At 41.3% G+C, this 22,298-nt stretch overlaps 1 protein-coding gene across 1 annotated transcript in view; it reads left to right on the top strand.

The window, feature by feature from the left end:
- ascc3 (activating signal cointegrator 1 complex subunit 3) overlaps positions 1 to 22,298 on the top strand; it is a 124,107-nt gene that overhangs the window by 68,925 nt on the left and 32,884 nt on the right. Inside the window, exons 16-26 of the mRNA XM_072912956.1 lie at positions 2,976 to 3,200; positions 3,785 to 3,904; positions 6,042 to 6,206; positions 7,618 to 7,704; positions 9,840 to 10,016; positions 10,767 to 10,992; positions 12,551 to 12,705; positions 16,566 to 16,664; positions 20,473 to 20,641; positions 20,812 to 21,032; positions 21,109 to 21,194. Of these exons, the coding sequence (XP_072769057.1) occupies positions 2,976 to 3,200; positions 3,785 to 3,904; positions 6,042 to 6,206; positions 7,618 to 7,704; positions 9,840 to 10,016; positions 10,767 to 10,992; positions 12,551 to 12,705; positions 16,566 to 16,664; positions 20,473 to 20,641; positions 20,812 to 21,032; positions 21,109 to 21,194 (1,730 nt within the window). The remainder of the gene's footprint in view (positions 1 to 2,975; positions 3,201 to 3,784; positions 3,905 to 6,041; positions 6,207 to 7,617; positions 7,705 to 9,839; positions 10,017 to 10,766; positions 10,993 to 12,550; positions 12,706 to 16,565; positions 16,665 to 20,472; positions 20,642 to 20,811; positions 21,033 to 21,108; positions 21,195 to 22,298) is intronic.

Raw genomic sequence — 22,298 nt, 5'->3', positions numbered from 1 at the left:
ACCAGTGCGCAATCATATGGGAGCCGCGCTGAGCGCACCTATATCAACCAGGGTGAGCCCCACCCCTTTCGTGAGCGCACTGCGCGCGGAGTGACCCCTGTTACGCGCCCCCGGCAACAGGGGTGGCGGGCAGGTAAGCTGCGCGGGCGGAGTGCGCGGAGTGACCCCTGTTACGAGCCCCCGGCCACGGGGGTGGCGGGCAGGTAAGCTGCTTACCTGCTGCGCGTGACGCTGGCCGCGGCGAAGGCGGACGAGGCGGGGTGTCGGTGCGGTGGTGACCCTGGACGTGCGTCGGGCCCTTCTCGCGGATCGCCTCAGCTACGGCTCCCGGTGGGGCCCTCTCGGAGGAAGGGGCCTCGGTCCCGGACCCCGGCGAGGCGTCCCTTCTCCGCTCCGTAAAAGTGTCCATCTCTTTTTTTTTTTTTCTTCTGTTGTGGCATATGCAGCAGGTGCCTGCTCGTTTTTCGTATGTGGGTAACAACATTTAACTATGTATATATATTTCCGAATTGGTTTAACTGCCACCCGCCTGAATCTATTTAAAATCTAATTTTTTTTTATTTCAACCGCCCGACCCGACCCGACCCGACCCGCGGATAAAATCTAATTTTTTTTTATTTCATCCGCCCGATCCGCGAATTCCGCGGTTGTGCCCGCAAACCGCGCATATCTACTAGGTACACAGACCCTAAACCAGGGGTGTCAAATGTAAAGCCCGCAGGCCGGATCAGGCCGGCGAACAGGTTTTATCCGGCCCGCGGGATGAGTTTGCTAAGTATAAAAATGAGCCGAAATTTTTGAATGAAAGAAACAGCTGTTCTAAATGTGTCCACTAGATGTCGCAATAGCAATTCTTTGTATCTTTGTCGATTATGCTACATATGTTAAAAAAATAAATAAACCACATGATGTTAGTACATGAGTCGAGGAAAATGAGCAAATTACATAAATAACATCCTGTAATTTCCATCCATCCATCCATCTTCTTCCGCTTATCCGAGGTCGGGTCGCGGGGGCAGCAGCTTAAGCAGGGAAGCCCAGACTTCCCTCTCCCCAGCCACTTCGTCCAGCTCCTCCCAGGGGATCCCGAGGCGTTCCCAGGCCAGCCGGGAGAGATAGTCTTCCCAGCGTGTCCTGGGTCTTCCCCGTGGCCTCCTACCGGTCGGACGTGCCCGAAACACCTTCCTAGGGAGGCGTTCGGGTGGCATCCTGACCAGATGCCCGAACCACCTCATCTGGCTCCTCTCGATGTGGAGGAGCAGCGGCTTTACTTTGAGCTCCCCCCGAATGACAGAGCTTCTCACCCTATCTCTAAGGGAGAGCCCCGCCACTCGGCGGAGGGAACTCATTTTGGCCGCTTGTACCCGTGATCTTGTCCTTTCGGTCATGACCCAAAGCTCATGACCATAGGTGAGGATGGGAACGTAGATCGACCGGTAAATCGAGAGCTTTGCCTTCCGGCTCAGCTCCTTCTTCACTACAACGGATCGATACAGTGTCCGCATTACTGAAGACGCCGCACCGATCCGCCTGTCGATCTCACGATCCACTCTTCCCCCACTCGTGAACAAGACTCCGAGGTACTTGAACTCCTCCACTTGGGGCAAGATCTCCTCCCCAACCCGGAGATGGCACTCCACCCTTTTCCGGGCGAGAACCATGGACTCGGACTTGGAGGTGCTGATTCCCATCCCAGTCGCTTCACACTCGGCTGCGAACCGATCCAGTGAGAGCTGAAGATCTTGGCCGGAGGAAGCCATCAGGACCACATCATCTGCAAATAGCAGAGACCTAATCCTGCAGCCACCAAACCAGATACCCTCAACGCCCTGACTGCGCCTAGAAATTCTGTCCATAAAGGTTATGAACAGAATCGGTGACAAAGGGCAGCCTTGGCGGAGTCCAACCCTCACTGGAAACGTGTCCGACTTACTGCCGGCAATGCGGACCAAGCTCTGACACTGATTATACAGGGAGCGAACTGCCACAATCCTGTAATTTAACTGTGATATTATTTTTTTATCTTAATAGATTGAAAAAGAACACCAATGAGTTGACTGATGAACATTATCACATAATGTATTAGGAAAGTATAAATAACGACAAATAAAGATAGAATACTATTAATCGCAACATGTAAGTGGAAAAAAAACAAAAAACAACAACATTATGATTTGTACATTTTCAGAATGTGCTTGTTCTATTTTTAAACAAAGAAAACAATCTGAAGTTGTCTTTATTTTGAGGTTATCATGCCGTGATTTTACCAGTCCGGCCCGCTTGGGAGTAGATTTTTCTCTTTGTGGCCCCCGATCTAAAATGAGTTTGACACCCCTTCCCTAAACCGTCTTCATCATTCTGAAAATTGAGGTTAGCCCTTTTTTCGTAGCCAAAATGAGAAAACACCCCTAACTAAGCAAACTACTGTAAGTATGGTGCAATATAGTTTTACACAGCTGTAAACTACCGCTACAATAACAGTTGTCAGCGTTGGCAGTCTGTAAAACGTCTTGAAGAATTGTGTGTTGAGGATTTAAATCTGCCTGACATGAAATAATATGCAAAAATAACTTACTGATAAAGTTGGTTCCCTCAATGAACGAAGGAACCGCAGCTTTCTAATGGTGGCAGCACAGCACTCATGCCGCTTCAGACCATGATGCTGCTATTATCTTGCTACTTGATTTTGTTACAAGCTATTTAGAAAATGTTGGCTGTTTGATTGTTGTTTTTAGCTGATAGAAAATGTATAGTGATGTTCATGTTGTACACTGACTACTCGAAAGTATATCTAAGTTTACGTTCTGTAATATTGTCCCTTGAAGATATACTGTGTATGTATAAATATGTATGCCTGTATACACACACACTTATTTGTGTGTGTGTGTGTGTGTGTGTGCGTGTGTGTGTGTGTGTGTGTACTCACTCTTGTGAGATTCTGTGTCTGTACTTATTCCTGTCTTCTGTGGTACCAGGGCACACAAATTTATGATGCCAAGCGTGGTGCCTTGGTGGACCTGGGCATTTTAGATGTGATGCAGATCTTCGGCCGTGCAGGACGTCCACAGTTCGACAAGTATGGAGAGGGCACCATCATTACCACCCATGAGAAGCTCAGCCATTACCTTACTCTGCTAACCCAGCAGAACCCCATTGAAAGTCAGTTTCTTGACAGCCTGGCTGATAACCTTAATGCTGAGGTCAGTCTTGAAATGTCTTGTAGTTTGTAAAAGCACCATTTTCAGTTTGGTTTGGTTGAATTAATGCAATACTGAATTTAGGAAACATTTGTAAGTCATTTTTGCTGTTTTGGTTGCACTGATCAAAGTTTATATTCAAAAGTTGAATCATAATAAAATGACCAATCAACATTCAGTGTATATAAACCGAGCGCCCCAAAATTGAAGGACCTGAGTTTATTATTATTATTATTATATGAGTTTTTATTGTCACAGCCTTGCAGATATGCGTGTTTTAATGATTTCCAATGAGTTTTTCTATTTTGTAAATTAAAAGGAAATCTAAAATTCAGTTTATTCATCTCATTATACTGTATTAAGTGGGGGAAAAAATACTTTTTTATGATTTTGATGAAAGGTTTCAACACAAAATGTAATTATTTTTTTTAAACAAATATAAATGTGCATAAAATACACAGCAATAAATACTGTGAGTGCCGTATAGACCTCTCTTCATGTTGCTGCTTCTAGTGCCCATTAGATGGTGACAGAGACCAGTGATTAAAGTGACTCCTTTCATCTGTTTTTCCTCTTTGATGCTATAGGTTGCTTTGGGGACAGTCACCAATGTGGATGAGGGGGTAAAGTGGCTCAATTACACCTACCTCTATGTGCGCATGAGGGCCAATCCGCTGGCATATGGTATCAACTACAAGGCCCTCCAGGTTTGTGATCTCGCTCAATTCTGACCGTTTTAAGTTACCTATATATTTCAGGAGAACAATTAATACTCATTCTATGTTTTCGCAACATTTGTATTGATAATAGTTTCATAGATTGTATTTATTGTCTAACAGGGGTGTCAAAAAAAAAAAGAAAAAGATTTCCGCATGAATCGCCATTCTTATTTGTAACTTTTTTTTAATCGATTAAAATAAAATCATGAATTGATATATTTGTATTTTTATTTGTCTTCTCTAGCCACTCAGGCAATTCATATTGTTCATGTAAATGTCCGTATTTGCTGTACATATTTACTTTAGAAAGGAAAAGCACTTCTCTTGTTGCCTCATTTGTATTTGACTTTTTTAGCTGCTTCGGTAGTGTTATTAAAGGGGAACATTATCACAATTTCAGAAGGGTTAAAACCATTAAAAATCAGTTCCCAGTGGCTTATTTTATTTTTCGAAGTTTTTTTCAAAATTTTACCCATCACCCAATATCCCTAAAAAAAGCTTCAAAGTGCCTGATTTTAACCATTGTTATATACACCCGTCCATTTTCCTGTGACGTCACACAGTGATGCCAATACAAACAAACATGGCGCATAGAACAGCAAGCTATAGCGACATTAGCTCGGATTCAGACTCGGATTTCAGCCGGCTTAAGCGATTCAACAGATTACGCATGTATTGAAACGGATGGTTGTAGTGTGGAGGCAGGTAGCGAAAACGAAATTGAAGAAGAAACTGAAGCTATTGAGCCATATCGGTTTGAACCGTATGCAAGCGAAACCGACGAAAACGACACGACAGCCAGCGACACGGGAGAAAGCGAGGACGAATTCGGCGATCGCCTTCTCACCAACGATTGGTATGAGTTTGTTTGGCATTAAAGGAAACTAACAACTATGAACTAGGTTTACAGCATATGAAATACATTTGGCAACAACATGCACTTTGAGAGTGCAGACAGCCCAGTTTTCATCAATTAATATATTCTGTAGACATACCCTCATCCGCTCTCTTTTCCTGAAAGCTGATCTGTCCAGTCCAGTTGGAAATGCATCTGCTTTGAGTGTCGCAGGATATCCACACATTCTTGCCATCTCTGTCGTCGCATAGCTTTCGTCGGTAAAGTATGCGGAACAAACGTCCAATTTCTTGCCACTTTCGCATCTTTGGGCCACTGGTGCAACTTGAATCCGTCCCTGTTCGTGTTGTTACACCCTCCGACAACACGCCGACGAGGCATGATGTCTCCAAGGTACGGAAAACAGTCGAAAAAACGGAAAATAACAGAGCTGATTTGACTCGGTGATTGTAATGTGTTTGAGAAAATGGCGGATTGCTTCCCGATGTGACGTCACAACGTCATCACTCCGAGAGCGAATAATAGAAAGGCGTTTAATTCGCCAAAATTCACCCATTTAGAGTTCGGAAATCGGTTAAAAAAATATATGGTCTTTTTTCTGCAGCATCAAGGTATATATTGACGCTTACATAGGTCTGGTAATAATGTTCCCCTTTTAAACAAAAACATTTTTTAAGTTATATAAAAATTGAACAGAGTTGGTCTTCTATTTTATGGAGGAATGTAGTTACCGGTAATCATAGAATTGGCACCAAATGTTATTGAAAAAGTATTGTTTTTTTAATCGAGAATAGTTTTGAATCAGGAATCCATTCTGAATTAAATCGGGACCCCCAGCAATAGAATCGAATCGTGTGGTGACCAAAGCCCTTGTGTCTACAAAAAAGTTAAAGTACCATTGAGTAGTTTCACCACACTAGGTGTGGTGAAACTACTCTCTGCGTTTGACCCATCCCCTTGTTCCACCCTCTGGGAGGTGAGGGGAGTAGTGAGCAGCAGCGGTGACCGCACTCGGGAATAATTTTGGTGATTTAACCCCCAATTCCAACCCTTGATGCTGAGTGCCAAGCAGGGAGGTAATGTCTCCCATTTTTATAGTCTTTGGTATGACTCAGCCGGGGTTTGAACTCACAACCTACCGATCTCAGGACGGACACTCTAACCACAAGGCCACTGAGCTAAATCGTGACCTCCAGCAATCGAATTGAATCGTGTGGTGACCAAAGATTCACAGCCCTCGTGTCTAATACACCTTTTTTTGTTTTTCAGATGGATCCCGGTTTAGAGCTGTACAGAAAGGAGCTGATGATAGAGTCAGGCCGGAAGCTGGACAAAGCCAGGATGATTCGCTTTGATGAGCGCACCGGCTACTTTGCCTCCACAGACTTGGGGAGGACATCCAGTCATTTTTACATCAAATACAACACTATAGAGGTAAATGAATAAGAATGGAAATAGAACAATTATTCATCAGATGTCTACGATAGCCTCAGATGTTCAGTTCAAGCTCTCAGGATCGGATCAGGGCCAATATTTGCCTTTTTTAGGTGATATCAATCTGCTGATGAGTGCCGATCTTTACCGCAGCTGTGTTCCAGTTTTTACATGGCTAAACGATTGTACTCACATGAAAGTGTCCTTCAAAAGGGATGCACACTCAACACAATTACATTTCATAATTCGTTGTCATACACATAAAGGAAGTCCGTGCTTGAATTCCAGCAGGCTGCGTGTCTTGAACGCGTTGTTTACCCACACAGCCAAAGATACTGTAATGCTTGTAAAATACTAATCTTCAGCACCATGGCCAAAAATAAACTATCTTTCTTCCAAGTATTATCACTGGAGGACTAGAGGAAAATGAATAGTTAAGCTTGTCACACACACCGAGCAGGACGACACAAAATGTTAGTATGGTAATATTGTATAAATGATACTGAAATGATTAGATTGATTTTTTTTTGTTCTTATTATTAAAAATATATTTTTTGGTGGTTTTGTTATTGTTTACAAACTCAAGGAGTCTTTGAGAGTCAAACCCAAATTATAAGGGACGGCGTGGCGCAGTGGAAGTATGGCCGTGCGCGACCCAAGGGTCCCTGGTTCAATCCCCACCTAGTACCAACCTTGTCATGTCCGTTGTGTCCTGAGCAAGACACTTCACCCTTGCTCCTGATGGGTGCTGGTTAGCGCCTTGCATGGCAGCTCCCTCCATCAGTGTGTGAATGTGTGTGTGAATGGGTAAATGTGGAAGTAGTGTCAAAGGGCTTTGAGTACGGTACCTTGAAGGTAGAAAAGCGCTATACAAGTACAACCCATTTATCATTTATTTATCATATGAACAGTAGTTTTTTTGCATTAGACACTTTATTTTGTAAAATAAAACAAAATTGTATGCAGCATTTAATACAAACTTAATACATCTAATTTACAACAATACTAGAAAATTCTAAATTTTATAAGATACTCTTTATATAAATATGTTATTGTGTTTACTTTAGGTACGGTACTTGTTATAAAACATTTTCAGTTCTATAATTTATTGTCAAAGTATCAGCTGGGATCTGAGGCTGAAAATGTTGATCGGAAGTTCAGGATGATAAAAATGTAATTAAAATATGAATTTGATAGGATAGAAGAATTGGATTTGCGTTTTACCACTCAATAAAATTCTTAAACAATAGTACAGAACACACATCTTTTCAAAAACAATTTAATCATATTCTTTTATAGCAATGTGACTGTTTTGTGTCTTAACATTATTCATACTAGTTCAGTTATTATGCACCATATTTAATGTTTTTTCTCATTAACCACTTATATATCTTGTCCCTTCATCTTTCAGACTTTCAATGAACATTTCAACTCTCAGCGAACAGAAGCAGACATCCTCAGTATTGTGTCCAAGGCTGAGGAGTTTGAGCAGTTAAAGGTAAGACTACTGAGGCTTTTCAAAAATGTTCTAATATTAATATGTACAATTAGTCACTATCTATGTGCACACGGACACATTTAATTGAATTTCAATAAAAACGCTTTATGTAAACACGCCATTCAGAATATTCTGACCCGATCACACACGTTCGGATCAAAATTTTATTGGGATCGAGACGGGTGATTTATGCCAAAAGTCATTGGAGCACATGAAAACAATTGGGTTAAAATTATCCTTACTGCGCATGTCTTTGATATCTGTACTTTGGTGGCGAAGCGGGGACTAAATTAAATAGTTTCGAAATTAATCGATTGTCTTGCTGCTGTCTCCCCCAATTCAACATGTACAGAAGTAGTATTAGTAGTATTGTTGAGTTTGTTGCTTTAAAATGAGACTAGCAAAAACCAAAGTATAGTATGGAGTGTCATATGTCAATGTAACAATAAAAGAAGGGATCCAGTCATCGTACAGAATCACAAAATAAAAAGCACAACAGCTACATTTCAAAAAGAGAGGTAAAACAAAAGTAGTGAACAGAAGGAGAAAATGGTAAGTAAATACCGTGGTAACATCGGAAATGCAGAAAGCCATGTTTGATAACAGTTGGAAGTCTACTGTTTCTTCAGCACCTGCAGTGAGCGTTTTCGTCCAAAAGATAGCGCCATAGCACAAATAATAACACACTTTTCTGTTTAAGTTAGGTTCTGCACATGTCAAAGTAAAGTATTCCAATTTAAGGTGTGATGCATGAAAATGCACGTCATAATCAGATCATTTTTTCATGGTCACAGTAACATTCTAATCGGAATTATGATCAGATTAAAGAATGTTGTCCATGTGCACGTGGCTAATGAGGATCTAGGGGTTGACTTGCTTGACTTCTGTGAGGCAGTGTGAGTTCAGTCTCCACTCAGTGATGATGTGAGTGTGATTGGTTGTCTGTGTCTGTATGTGCCCTGTGTTTGACTGACAACCTGTCCAAGGTCTAGGCCGCCTTTTTCCCGAAGTCAATTTCGATGTGCTCCAGCTCCCTAAAACGCTGTTAGAAAATGGAACTAAAGAGCAGCATGGTTAGCACATCTGTGTTTGAGGTTAGGATGTTTTTAAAGCTCAGTTTGAAATAGCATGTGCTCCCTGTGCTTATCAGCTTTTCTCCAGGTACTCTGGCTTGCTTCTTCATCCCAATAAAATGTTGGGTTATTTGGACGCTCGAAATTGGTCGGAATTGTTATTTGTCTATATGTACCTCACCTTTTTATCCAAAGTCAGCTGGGATAGGCTGCTGCTCCCCAACGACTGTAATGAAAAATGGTATAGAAAATGGAAGGATGGATATCCACTGTTCTTTTTGAAAAAGGTACAATGTCAACTAAAGAGGTCTCATACAGTACACGAGAGTTAATATGAGTTACTCGCAAATATCACACACAATTTTAAACAAGTTGGTCAGTGAGAAAAGGGCCTCAGTTCTAAAAGTAATTTCAAAATAACCCCAAAAAATGCAAAGAAAAAAAGTTGCATTTTACACTGTTGCTATCATGTAAACGTATCCTCCTCTGACCTAAAGCTCAGTATTGACTGTACGATATTAGAATTGTTGAGAGTCAATCGCCTGCGTTAAAATGAGTCAGAACTTGGGAAAACACAGATTGATTTCAACTGTGCAACATATGTCGAAGCCAGCACATTTCTCACACTACGTAAACCCAATTGATCATCCTATAACCAATTGGGAGCATGATGATCTTTTTTTCTTTATCCTGTACACAAAATGACTGACAACCCCAAACCGGACTTGGAACCATTCCGGATTCAAAAGTTATTTGGAATTGGGCCTAAAGTCACTAAATTACTAAAACTTTGTATAGGCCCCATCCTGTAAACCCCGTACAACTAAGTTATTTGTTGATGCCTGTAATTAATGCAGTGACTTAACACACACTCTTAAAATAAGGTACTTCTATACCAAGACTCCATTTGCATTTTGAGGTAGACAGAGAATTGATTTGAAATGGCAGATCATGTGTTTATCTACATTAACATTTGCCGTAAAATTAGTAAGTGATATGATCTACTGTATCAACCGTACAAAGTTTGGTTCTCTATTCTTATATAAGTGAATGTTCTTGCAGGTTCGCGATGAAGAGATGGAGGAGCTGGAACAAATGCTGTGTAACTACTGTGAGCTGCCCGCAGCAGGCGGTGTGGAAAATGGCTATGGCAAAGTCAACATTCTGCTGCAGACGTACATAAGTCGAGGAGATGTGGACAGTTTCTCCCTCATCTCAGACCTTTCATATGTGGCACAGGTAAGAATAAGACATACATTTCTAAGAAGGTATAATATTGTATCTGTTATTGCCGTCATTAACTTGTCCAATGTGTATCCCACCTTTCATTTATTGTCAGCCGGGATAGGCCTATGTGAACCCAATAAGTGGTTACAAAAAATAAATTAATTACTTAATTTAAGGATCAATTATTGAAAATATATATGCTCTATGTCAATTCCTATTGATAGACAACTAGGTTCTTATGGAACATTTGTTGGCTAGTCTTATTCTATATAGTAGTTATCTCTAGCATTGTATCATTTCCCTTTAGTCGGAAACGTAATCATACCAACACAAAGTAAACATAATGCTTCTCCAAACTGCAGGAGAATTTGGAAAACATTTTGTAAAATTGTTTAAGGTTACTTCTCAAATAAAGTGGAAGCATGTCTGGATTTATTTCATATTATAACATCCGTAAATCAGTAAAAGCTGTGAATCACTTTGAACCCATTCAGACAGATATCACAGCCATTAGTCATTAATTTAGCATCAGATGATATTTAAACTTATATCACTGCTGACCCAATACATCAGTACCTAGCAAGTTTAAGCGGTATATCATCATGCAGTTTTACCGCCTGTCCTCTTATACCAAATGATGAATTACCATAAACCCCAATAGACCGACTTCTGTCCCAGATTAGTTCAAGTGTATTGGATGGTTTAGTGTAATTCTTTATTTGTAATTGGTCATTTAGTTTCTGACGATTGTCTCCTTTTCAGAATGCTGCTCGAATTGTCAGGGCATTGTTTGAGATTGCCCTGAGAAAGCACTGGCCGGCCATGACTTACCGACTGCTCACACTCAGTAAAGTCATTGATAAGAGACTTTGGGGCTTCGCCCACCCTCTTCGGCAATTCCCCAACTTGAGCCATGTTGTACTCAACCGACTGGAGGAGAAGAAGCTCACTGTTGACAAACTGAAAGAAATGAGGAAGGATGAAATTGGTACAGTATATTAATCTAGTGTATGTGATGTCTTAGATTTTAATTGTGCATCTTTTCAATAAGGGCATCACGGTGGCAGAGGGGTTAGTGCGTCTGCCTCACAATACGAAGTTCCTGAGTAGTCCTGGGTTCAATCCCGGGCTCGGGATCTTTCTGTGTGGAGTTTGCATGTTCTCCCCGTGACTGCGTGGGTTCCCTCCGGGTACTCCGGCTTCCTCCCACCTCCAAAGACATGCACCTGGGGATAGGTTGATTGGCAACACTAAATTGGCCCGAGTGTGTGAATGTGAGTGTGATTGTTGTCTGTCTATCTGTGTTGGCCCTACGATGAGGTGGCGACTTGTCCAGGGTGTACCCCGCCTTCCGCCCGATTGTAGCTGAGATAGGCTCCAGCGACCCCAAAAGGGATAAGTGGTAGAAAATGGATGGATGGATCTTTTCAATAACATTACTGCTACCATCCACACTATTTTGGTAATATTCTTATACAGACAAGTAGGTATGTTCCAAGCAGAGTTTTAAGTTGCCGATACCGATTGATTACATTAACTGTAATTTTTTAATTTATTTATGGTGAGTTCTATTAATAATTTGCCAATATCAGCACAATATTTAAACTATTTCCTTATTCTGTTACATTAAATTATATTGTTTGAGCAAAACAAAGTCATTTAAATATTGGGTTTTTTACTAAAAGTCCTGTGTCCAGGAAATTGTTCCCTGAGTTTGAAAACATTAACAAAAACAACAACAAAATAATTTTGAGACAATCAAAATATCAACCTAATCAGTCTAGTATTGATACTGATACTAACCGTGGTCTCTACACCAATGTATGGATCGATCCGCCCTCCTCTTACATGTCGTGTACTGACTACTACTACTAACGAGTTGTTGTTACGGTCTCTCTCTTATACATTTACTTGTTAATTTCCTGTTAATAGCTGCTTACATTCTGCTGTAATGCGGTTGTATCTACACATCGTAAAGTTTACTAAGCACTTGTTTCTTGTGTTGTTTAAAGCTAGCTTAGCTGTTAGCATGCCTGCTCCTGGTTTGCTATCGGTGTGTAACATGTTTAGCCTTCTCCAGTGATATTATTACTTGATAATGATGCTTAAGATACTATGAAATGCTCTTTATTTTCCGTAATGGAGATGATTAATTTTAGCGTAGGGGAGCGGCTCCATACTGTGTATGGAGACACACACTTATCTAATAGCTGCTTGTCAGCCGGGGGACTAAAAACAGATACAATGGCAGCCTGAGGGGATCAACGTTTGTGATTGGCATTGAAAGATAATATTCAGCAATAGTGATCACATACTTTTTCACAAAAGTTGGCTAATACTGATTGGTGGCCGTTTGATAAGTACATCCCAATAGACAAGTGTACAGAGTAGCATACAGATGTTACATGACAGGGATATTAATTAGCAAACCATGCACTTCAGGTAAAGATGCACTAGGGACTAAATTTTAACACACTGGCCATTGCTTGGAAATACTCCTATTCTTCTTTATGTCCGCATGTTCATATCATCTCTATTGTTTCCAGGCCACATGCTGCATCATGTAAACATTGGGTTGACAGTCAAACAGTGTGTGCATCAGATCCCATCGATCACAATGGAGGCCAGTATTCAACCAATTACACGAACTGTCCTGCGCGTCCGTCTTGTTGTCACTCCAGACTTCCGTTGGAATGACCAGGTAATTATTGTGGACATAAATTGTATTTTAGGGTGTGGGGAGTTGATTGGGAACATGAACAATTGTCTAAAGCCCAGTACACACACAGAGATCATTTATTTTGAGCCTGGTTCCTTCCAACTAAATTCACCAAAGGCCCAGTTATCTGATTCCACTAAAGATGATCGTAAAAGATAATCTTATGGTATAGGGCAGGGGTCGGCAACCTTTACCAGTCAAAGAGCCATTTTGACCAGTTTCACAAATTATAGAACACAATGGGAGCAGCAAAATTTTTTTGAAATTTTAAATGAAATAACACTGCATACAATTTCTTTTTTTTGCTTTGTGCTATGTATAAACCAGGGGTCTCAGACACGCTGCCCACACCTTTATGTGGAATTTGAAAGCTGGTGCGGCACGCGGGTTTTATATGAATGGCGCTTCTCAGCGTCATGCGTGCCGTGATGGTACAGCATATAGCACCCACTACAGCCAGCGTGCCAGATCAGCCACACGTTGTATGGGGCTTCCGCTTGCTCACGTAGGTGACAGCAAGGCATACTTGGTCAACAACCACACAGGTCACACTGACGGTGGCGGTATTAAAAAAAAACTTTAATACTCTTACTAATAATGCGCCACACTGTGAACCCACACCAAACAAGAATGACAAACAAATTCCGGGAGAACATCTGCACCGTAACACAACATAAACACAACAGGACAAATACCCAGAATCCCATGCAGCCCTAACTCTTCCGGGATACATTATACACCCCCCCAAAACCCTGCCCACCTCAACCGACGCACAGAGAGAGGGGGGGGGGTTGATGTGTGAGGGAGCAGGGTTGGGGTGGGGGTGGGGTTTGGTGGTAGCAGGGGTGTATAATGTAGCCCGGAAGAGTCAGGGCTGCATGGGATTCTGGGTGTTTGTTCTGTTGTGTTTATGTTGTGTTAAGGTGCAGATGTTCTCCCGAAATGTGTTTGTCATTCTTGTTTGGTTTTGGTTCAAAGTGTTTTCTCGCCCGGAAAAGGGTGGAGTGCCATCTCCGGGTTGGGGAGGAGATCTTGCCCCAAGTGGAGGAGTTCAAGTACCTCGGAGTCTTGTTCACGAGTGAGGGAAGAGTGGATCGTGAGATCGACAGGCGGATCGGTGCGGCGTCTTCAGTAATGCGGACGCTGTATCGATCCGTTGTGGTGAAGAAGGAGCTGAGCCGGAAGGCAAAGCTCTCAATTTACCGGTCGATCTACGTTCCCATCCTCACCTATGGTCATGAGCTTTGGGTTATGACCGAAAGGACAAGATCACGGGTACAAGCGGCCGAAATGAGTTTCCTCCGCCGGGTGGCGGGGCTCTCCCTTAGAGATAGGGTGAGAAGCTCTGTCATCCGGGGGGAGCTCAAAGTAAAGCCGCTGCTCCTCCACATCGAGAGGAGCCAGATGAGGTGGTTCGGGCATCTGGTCAAGATGCCACCCGAGCGCCTCCCTAAGGAGGTGTTTAGGGCATGTCCGACCGGTAGGAGGCCACGAGGAAGACCCAGGACACGTTGGGAAGACTATGTCTCCCGGCTGGCCTGGGAACGCCTCGGGATCCCCCGGGAGGAGCTGGACGAAGTGGCTGAGGAGAGGGAAGTCTGGGCTTCCCTGCTTAGGCTGCTGCCCCCGCGACCCGACCTCGGATAAGCGGAAGAAGATGGATGGATGGATGGGTGTGGCGCATTATTAGTAAGAGTGTTAAAGTTGTTTTATATGACCACCGTCAGTGTAACCTGTGTGGCTGTTGACCAAGTATGCCTTGTAGTCACGTACGTGTGCAAGCAGGAGATGTATATTGTATTGCAAGTGTTGGGCTGGCACGCTGTCAATACAGATTGTAGAGGGCGCCAAATGTTGTACCATCATGGCACGCCCTTATTATAGCCTAAGGGTGAAAATCGGTGAATATTAATCCCGGGAGTTTTCTGCGAGAGGCACTGAAATCCGGAAGTCTCACGGGAATATTGGGGGGTTCAGCAAGTAAACTGCTGAGCCGCATCAGAGTGATCAAAGAGCCGCATGCGGCTCCGGAGCCGCGGGTTGCCGACCCCTGGTATAGGGTTTTATCTTGTGTTCTCCCTGATCTGGTGGAAAACGATCACAGACTAATTCTAAATGTCACAGGTTCAATATTTACGTTTGAAAATGCTGAGGTTTGTGGTCAACATAGACAAGCGCTGCCAAGCCTCAGACTCTGTAATTGTCACATGGTATGACACAATGACCATAGTGACATAAAACTATCAGTCAGTGAGTTGGAGTTTAAACCAGTCAAAATGGTACTTGATTGACCAACCGTAGTGTACAGCCTGTTTAAAGGAATATTTTTGTCTACTGCATCAAAAGCTACACTTAAATCCAGCAAGACCTGGACAAGGAGTTATCTCATGCAAGTGTTAACTTTGGGTGCAATTAAATGTCTATATTTGTCATCTCTGTGGTTGGCTGGTGATCAACAAGGATGTATTGTGCCTCTCCCCCTAAATCAGATAAAATTGGACTCCAGCTTCCCAGTGCCCTTCAATAGGAAAAGCAGTGGATGTTGTAGATTACATAATCCAGATTAAGAGTGCAGCTCTCGATTACTTTATCTATCGATTAGTTTGTTTGATTAATCAAGTAATCAGATACAACACTTTGTAGCCTCAATGCATATTTTAGGGAAAATAGCTCAAATAAATTCTTCTTCTGCTTGGCATAACCTTCATTCTTTTATTTCAGTAAATACGCTAAAAATAAACTCACCTCTATTTGCCGCCACACAGATCACAGTACCCACTCTCATGTGCGCTCAAATGCAGCGGCTGTACAGAAACTATGTCCCTGTATTTGAAGTTCTGGGCACTCCCTGCGGTATAAATTACTCATTGAACGACTACTTGAAGCAACATAATTTATTCGATTAATCATAGCAGCCTTAATCCATATGGTAATTTTTATCTTTACAGGGGGTGTAAATGAGAATTCTATGTTATTTATTATTAGTCAGTGCTAGGATGCTAGAAAAAATAGATTTAGATCCAAATCCCGATTCTTATTTCCAAATAAAATTTTCAAGAATCGATTTTTAAAAAGACTTACTTGTTGCACGTATAAATCATAAATCCGCAGCCAAGAGGAGCTTTTGTAACTTGTAACCTGTTTTGAAAAGTTTTTATTATAACTTAGATATTAAATAATATCATTGTGAGAATGCAGCTGAGATAGGCTCCAGCACCCCCCGCGACCCCGAAAGGGACAAGCGGTAGAAAATGGATGGATAGATGGTTTGAATGGCCAGTCAATACTGAATCGAATCGTCACCCCAAAAATGGGAATCGCATTTAATCAGGAGTCGTTGTAAGATTCACATCTCTATTATACATGAACGCTTGGTGATTGTCAGTGCGAGTGTTGTATTTGTGTGTCCGTGCATACAAAGCACTATTCTGTCAGCCCTTATTGCATCTGCTATGCAGTAAGGTTCCATCCATCTAATCATCTGTTATTTTACTGTCAAAGGACCCTTACACATTGCTTCCAAATCACAAACAAGACAGATAGCCATTCACACTTACTCGGGATACTAGACAATATCTGTTCCGAGACAATAGCATATGATACAATACACATTTCTCTTTTGATGTCAATAAAATAATCTTTAAAATAATGATCATCTTTCATCTGGGTTTCTTCTGTGCATTGTTCTCGCCAGAATATTTTCTCTCTGCAATGTTTTGCTTTGTGCAATGTCAAACAGTCATACTGGCGGACCACTAAAAGCAGCATTTTGCTGATGTTAGGGTACCATTTGTTTAAGCATTAAAACAAGATATGTTTTTGTTCTATTTTCTATGGTTTAGGTGCATGGCTCTGTGGGTGAGCCATGGTGGTTATGGGTTGAGGATCCCATCAATGATCACATCTACCATTCTGAATATTTCCTACTCCAGAAAAAACAGGTTGGTTTTTTTTGACACTGCAAAAAGTTTTATATAATTATACATCTAAGTGAGTTTTAAAACATGTATTCGAATGAATGTTTTTTTTATTTTGAGCATGTTTTGTGTGATGGCCATACCAGAATTATAAACTATTCTAAGTGCTTCTTTTTGCAGTGGGTTTGTGATTGTAGCGTACTTTTCTCAGTATTGCATAGTTTTCCACAGAACAATTTTGATCTACTGTATACAGTACGTAGCTGCGTGGGCGTAATTTGCCTAATCGGTTATGACCAGTGTTGGGTTAGTTACTGAAAACCAGTAACTAGTTACAGTTACTAGTTACTTTATTTCAAAAGTAACTCAGTTACTAACTCAGTTACTTCAACCAAAAAGTAATGCGTTACTGTGAAAAGTAACTATTTAGTTACTTCCTTTTTTCTTCTTTTTTTTTTAAAGCTCCCATTAATGCCCTTTTTGCCTTCATTTCAGTACTGTTATTGCACTGGAGAATAATACAATCTGTTGATCAACTTGACATACATTTTTATTTTCCTTTTAACATAATTAATGAAAAACAGCGCAACATAAAAAGGCATTCCTCCTTTCTTTAAACTTGGACCAATGACCATTAATAAAAAACAAGTTTAAGTGCAACATAAGAAGAAACATCATCTTCCTTGAAACATAGGTAGTGAAATAAAGCCTGACATCTGGAGTGATGCTGCTGTCTTCCACACTTGGAGCCATGGATTGTAGAATCCTTGTTTTCAGTGGCAGGATCATTGACACAGATGCTGAAGTTTCAGTGCTCAGTAGAGATGGAACACTTTTGAGGGGTTTAAGCACCTGGAGGACCTCCTCTGCCACTCTCACATCATCATCAGACAGGGTGACATTTGTCTTCAGGGTGTTGTGGGTCAATGCAGAGTATATAGCTGCCTGCTGCTCCAACATATCATAAGTGGAGTTCCACCTCGTTGGGACATCATGTATGAGCAGGCAGCTTTAGCATTTCTTGCTTTGTCTTAAGCACATGAGCAGCTGTTGTGCTTGGGTGGAAGTAAGAAACCTTCCTGATCCTCCCAAAGAGGCGCTCCATCCTATTGACTGAGATTCCCTTCTGTGATGCCAAATTCACTACATGTGCAAAGCACCTATCTGTGGTCCCAGTCCTGCCTCATTCTCTGTAATTATTTGATTTTTGGCATTATCACGTGTGACTGGGATATCTTTATCTTCCATTCCTCCACTGCTTGTGTCAGTACCTGCGCAAGGTGACTCTCGTAGAGGGGGCGTGTCTTCTCATCTCCCAGTCTGCTGTGATGAAGTGAGCGCTTATAGTTCCGCTGGACGTCCACCCGTCTGTCATGAGCGCAACAGATGATGCTCGGGATAGTTTTTTCTTCTCCTGCTCATAAAGATCTGGCACAATCTTATTGCTGAAGTGGGTGCGCGACGGGATGTCGTAACGTGGTTCAAGCACGTTCAGCATGTCTTTAAAACCCTCGTTTTGCACAACCGAGTCTGCACTTATAAACACACCGATTCAATGGCGGGGGCGTTCAAGCTCCTCCGTTACTCCGCTCGCCATGACCACGCTGTGTGGGGACTGAACGTGCCAACAACTTTTTTTTTTGTTTCATATATCAAACCGCGTGTGTGCGTCATCCCCTCCACACACACACACATAGACCGCGCCTCTTTTCTTCTCTCCGGCTTGTGACAGAGGAAGATTCAGAAGAACGACACCGCAGCGCTTCTGTTTCTAGCCGATACTACATCAAAAGTAACGTAAAATAACTACTTTGTAACGCGTTAGTCCCAACACTGGTTATGACACATGTATATATTTTATTTGAGTGTAAAAAAAATCACACATTTTATGACAAATATTTATAGATATGTGTGTATGTATATATATATATATATATATATATATATAATATATACATATATATAATATACTGTATGTATGTATGTATGTGTGTGTATATATATATATATATATATATATATATATATATATATATATATATATATAGTTATTAGTACTTTTCTTGTTACATTATAATTTTGCTTTATATTTTTTATTATTGCTGTTTATTTCTACAATGTTACACAGCCAGCACTTTGTACACCCATGTTGTATCCCTAAATGTTGGAATTTAGTTTGGCAGATAGGTAAACAGTTCTTCAAATTACAGATGAAAACATTTCCAACTTGAGATTGTTTATTGATAGTCTGCACAATTAAGTTACTGTTAAACTAAGCACACAAAAGAAAATGTATTAATATACACATGAAGTGTGCCAACATGCAAGAATTGACAATACAGCAATGCAACCATACAGAATAAAAGTTTGCAGTTGTGCCGCTTGCTTGATGCTCACATAGAATGGAAGGCTAACAAAAATTAGCATTGCAATCGTTTAAAACTTGTACAAACGTTTAACAAATTAAATTTTAACAAAACAAATTTGACATAAAACACCAAATGCATTTCTTATTACATGCATATACTCACCAAACTCTGCGAAAAAGAGTATTGACCACCAACTTTGTACTACTTGGCCTGTACACTGCAATGCACCTTGTATTGACTAGCTACGGAAGCCTGTCGTGTCGAACCTCAAACTCAAATTTTAAAACCATAACCATAGTCGGTGTTATGTGCAACATGATTACCGAGAGAAGAAAGCACATACTGTATATCACCTGGAAGGCGAAGTGTTATCTTCCTTAAATGCTAAACTCTGCATAGTAGTTCAAATATAGTAGCACCAGTGAACAGCAGAGAATGTGGAGTCATTTGTGGTCCAGAATGTGTTTTGCTTTATTCAATATTTGTTATTATATTTTTGAGTCGCATAGAGCAGTGGTCCCCAACCAGTCCGCGGACCGATTGGTACCGGGCCGCACAAGAAATTAAAAAAATAATAATAATAATGTTTTATTTTTATATTTTTTATTAAATCAACATAAAAAACACAATATATACATTATATATCAATATAGATCAATACAGTCTGCAGGGATACAGTCCGTAAGCACACATGATTGTATGTCTTTATGACACCCCCCCCCCAGTCTGTGGGACTATTTTTCAAGCGTTGACCGGTCCACAGCTACAAAAAGGTTGGGGACCACTGGCATAGAGTGCTTTTAATTGAAAGTTCACCATTGGTCAACAATAGTTTATTATGCCATGTTAAAGTTAAAGTACCACTGATAGTCACACACACACACTAGGTGTGGTGAAATTACTCTCTGTGTTTTACCCATTCCCTTGTTCCACCCCCTGGGAGGTGAGGGGAGCAGTGAGCAGCAGCGATGGTCGCGCTCGGGAATCATTTTGGTGATTTAACCCCCAATTCCAACCATTGATATCAGGGCTGACACTCTAACCACAAGGCCACTGAGCAGGTGTTGTTAATAAATAAATGATAAATGGGTTGTACTTGTATAGCGCTTTTCTACCTTCAAGGTACTCAAAGCGCTTTGACACTACTTCCACATTTACCCATTCACACACACATTCACACACTGATGGAGGGAGCTGCCATGCAAGGCGCTAACCAGCACCCATCAGGAGCAAGGGTGAAGTGTCTTGCTCAGGACACAACGGACATGACGAGGTTGGTACTAGGTGGGGATTGAACCAGCGACCCTCGGGTTGCGCACGGCCACTCTCCCACTGCGCCACGCAGTGCTGTTTTACTGTACACATTTTATTTTTGCCATTATACTATAGTATAGATCATACCTAAAGTGTTCATTATGATTACTTTTTTTTAAGAATTCCAGCATATGTTTTACTCCATTTAGGTGGTGACTGCAGAGCCCCAGCACATTGTGTTTACCATTCCCATCTTTGAACCGCTACCCACTCAGTACTACATCAAGGCAGTATCTGACCGTTGGCTTGGTGCTGAAGCCGTCTGCATCATCAATTTCCAGAACCTTATCCTACCTGAGCGACACCCCCCGCACACCGGTACGCTTCCTTACACAGTTAACTGGATTTAAATTTGCATGACACTGTCAGTTTGAGTATGTGATATCTTAATTGGTATCTCAACAGTTAAAACAGAAGCATAATACCTGTATTTTACTTTCTGTACAAGAAATTAATCTCCAAATTTTCCAACTATATTTCCCTCACAGAGCTGCTGGACCTGCAGCCGTTGCCAGTGAGCGCTCTGGATAACCGGGAGTTTGAAAGCTTGTACAAGTTCACTCACTTCAATCCTATCCAGACTCAGATCTTCCACACACTGTATCACACTGATACCAATGTTTTACTCGGGGCCCCAACGGGCTCTGGAAAGACCATTGCCGCTGAGATGGCCATGTTTAGGGTGTTCGACAAGTACCCTGGCAGCAAGGTTAGAATTGTACGCCTTTTGTATTGATGGCATTTTTCCCATCGTTGCACTGTTTTTGTTGTTGTTGTGCTTTCAGGTGGTGTACATTGCCCCGCTCAAAGCTCTGGTCAGAGAGAGAATTGAGGACTGGAAAGTCAGGATAGAGGAAAAACTGGGAAAGAAGTGAGTTTGACGAGATAACATTAACACACTTTTGCAAATATTTACACATCCAAGCTGTCAGAATTGGGTGTAACTAGCGAGACATGATGAACAACATTACCCTATTTTCTTGACTTTCATGTCTATTCATGAAGGGTAAAACTATCTGGTGTGTTTTATATAAAGTAAAAATATGAAAATCATGCTCGAAGGGGACCTATGATTATTTTAATCTACATTTAAAAAACTTCATTGTGGTCTAGATAATATTGGTATTGGATATGCTTTGGTGTAAAATTTGCTCAACGGTCACATTTATAAACCCTTTTTTTAGTCAGTCTGCAAGATGTTTGATTCTGGAGGCTTTCCCAGATTGCAAATGAAACACGCACCACTCTCTCCAAAAGTATCATAATTTATCTTTGGAAAATGTACACTGTATATCAGACGCGGTTGAAAATAATCTTCATAAACCTTGTATAAATTCACACAGTCACAACATTTGGCACACCTGATACACTCAGACTCTACATAAAAAACTGCTCTTAGCACCATTACCCTGGATTTCCACTAAATACGAAACGGCGGCGGAATCTTTCCGTTTTTATTCAAGTCACTGTGTCCGTTTCCGCCGCTAAAAATGCGCAGAGCTTCTACATTTGCTGGACACCGCAACCAATCTGTTCAATTTAGCTAAAATCTGCTTGTGTTGGACAGGATGTCATGCACAAACCCAAAGCATTTGGTGTACATTCAAAATAAAATATTCAGTTTTAAAGGTGGGTCCTATTTTGCTCTTAGAAACGTCATATTGGGCGGCGACGGACATGAAGTCAACTTGTCAAAGGTTTTCAGACGTAATTTCACCTCCTTGACACAAATGGATGAGGACATGTTTATTTTGGAGGTCCAAAATTGAAGTATAATATACAAGCATTTACCCGGCAGCTATATGGAGATATGGTGGCTTATCGTGTGGGGGTTTTGTTTAGCAGCCGTTCTACATCCAGTTGAAATCCGGGTTTAATGTCACCGCATGTCGGTTTTATGCGCATCATTAGATGAAAATACTACTTCAATACTTCATCTTACCTTTTTTATGTTATCATAACTTCTTTCCCTTCT

This window comes from Nerophis lumbriciformis, linkage group LG04, assembly GCF_033978685.3.
Source record: "Nerophis lumbriciformis linkage group LG04, RoL_Nlum_v2.1, whole genome shotgun sequence".
Classification (NCBI taxonomy): Eukaryota; Metazoa; Chordata; class Actinopteri; order Syngnathiformes; family Syngnathidae; genus Nerophis; species Nerophis lumbriciformis.
Note: the sequence above shows the minus strand (reverse complement) of the source record. Positions and strands in the feature narration are given on the sequence as shown.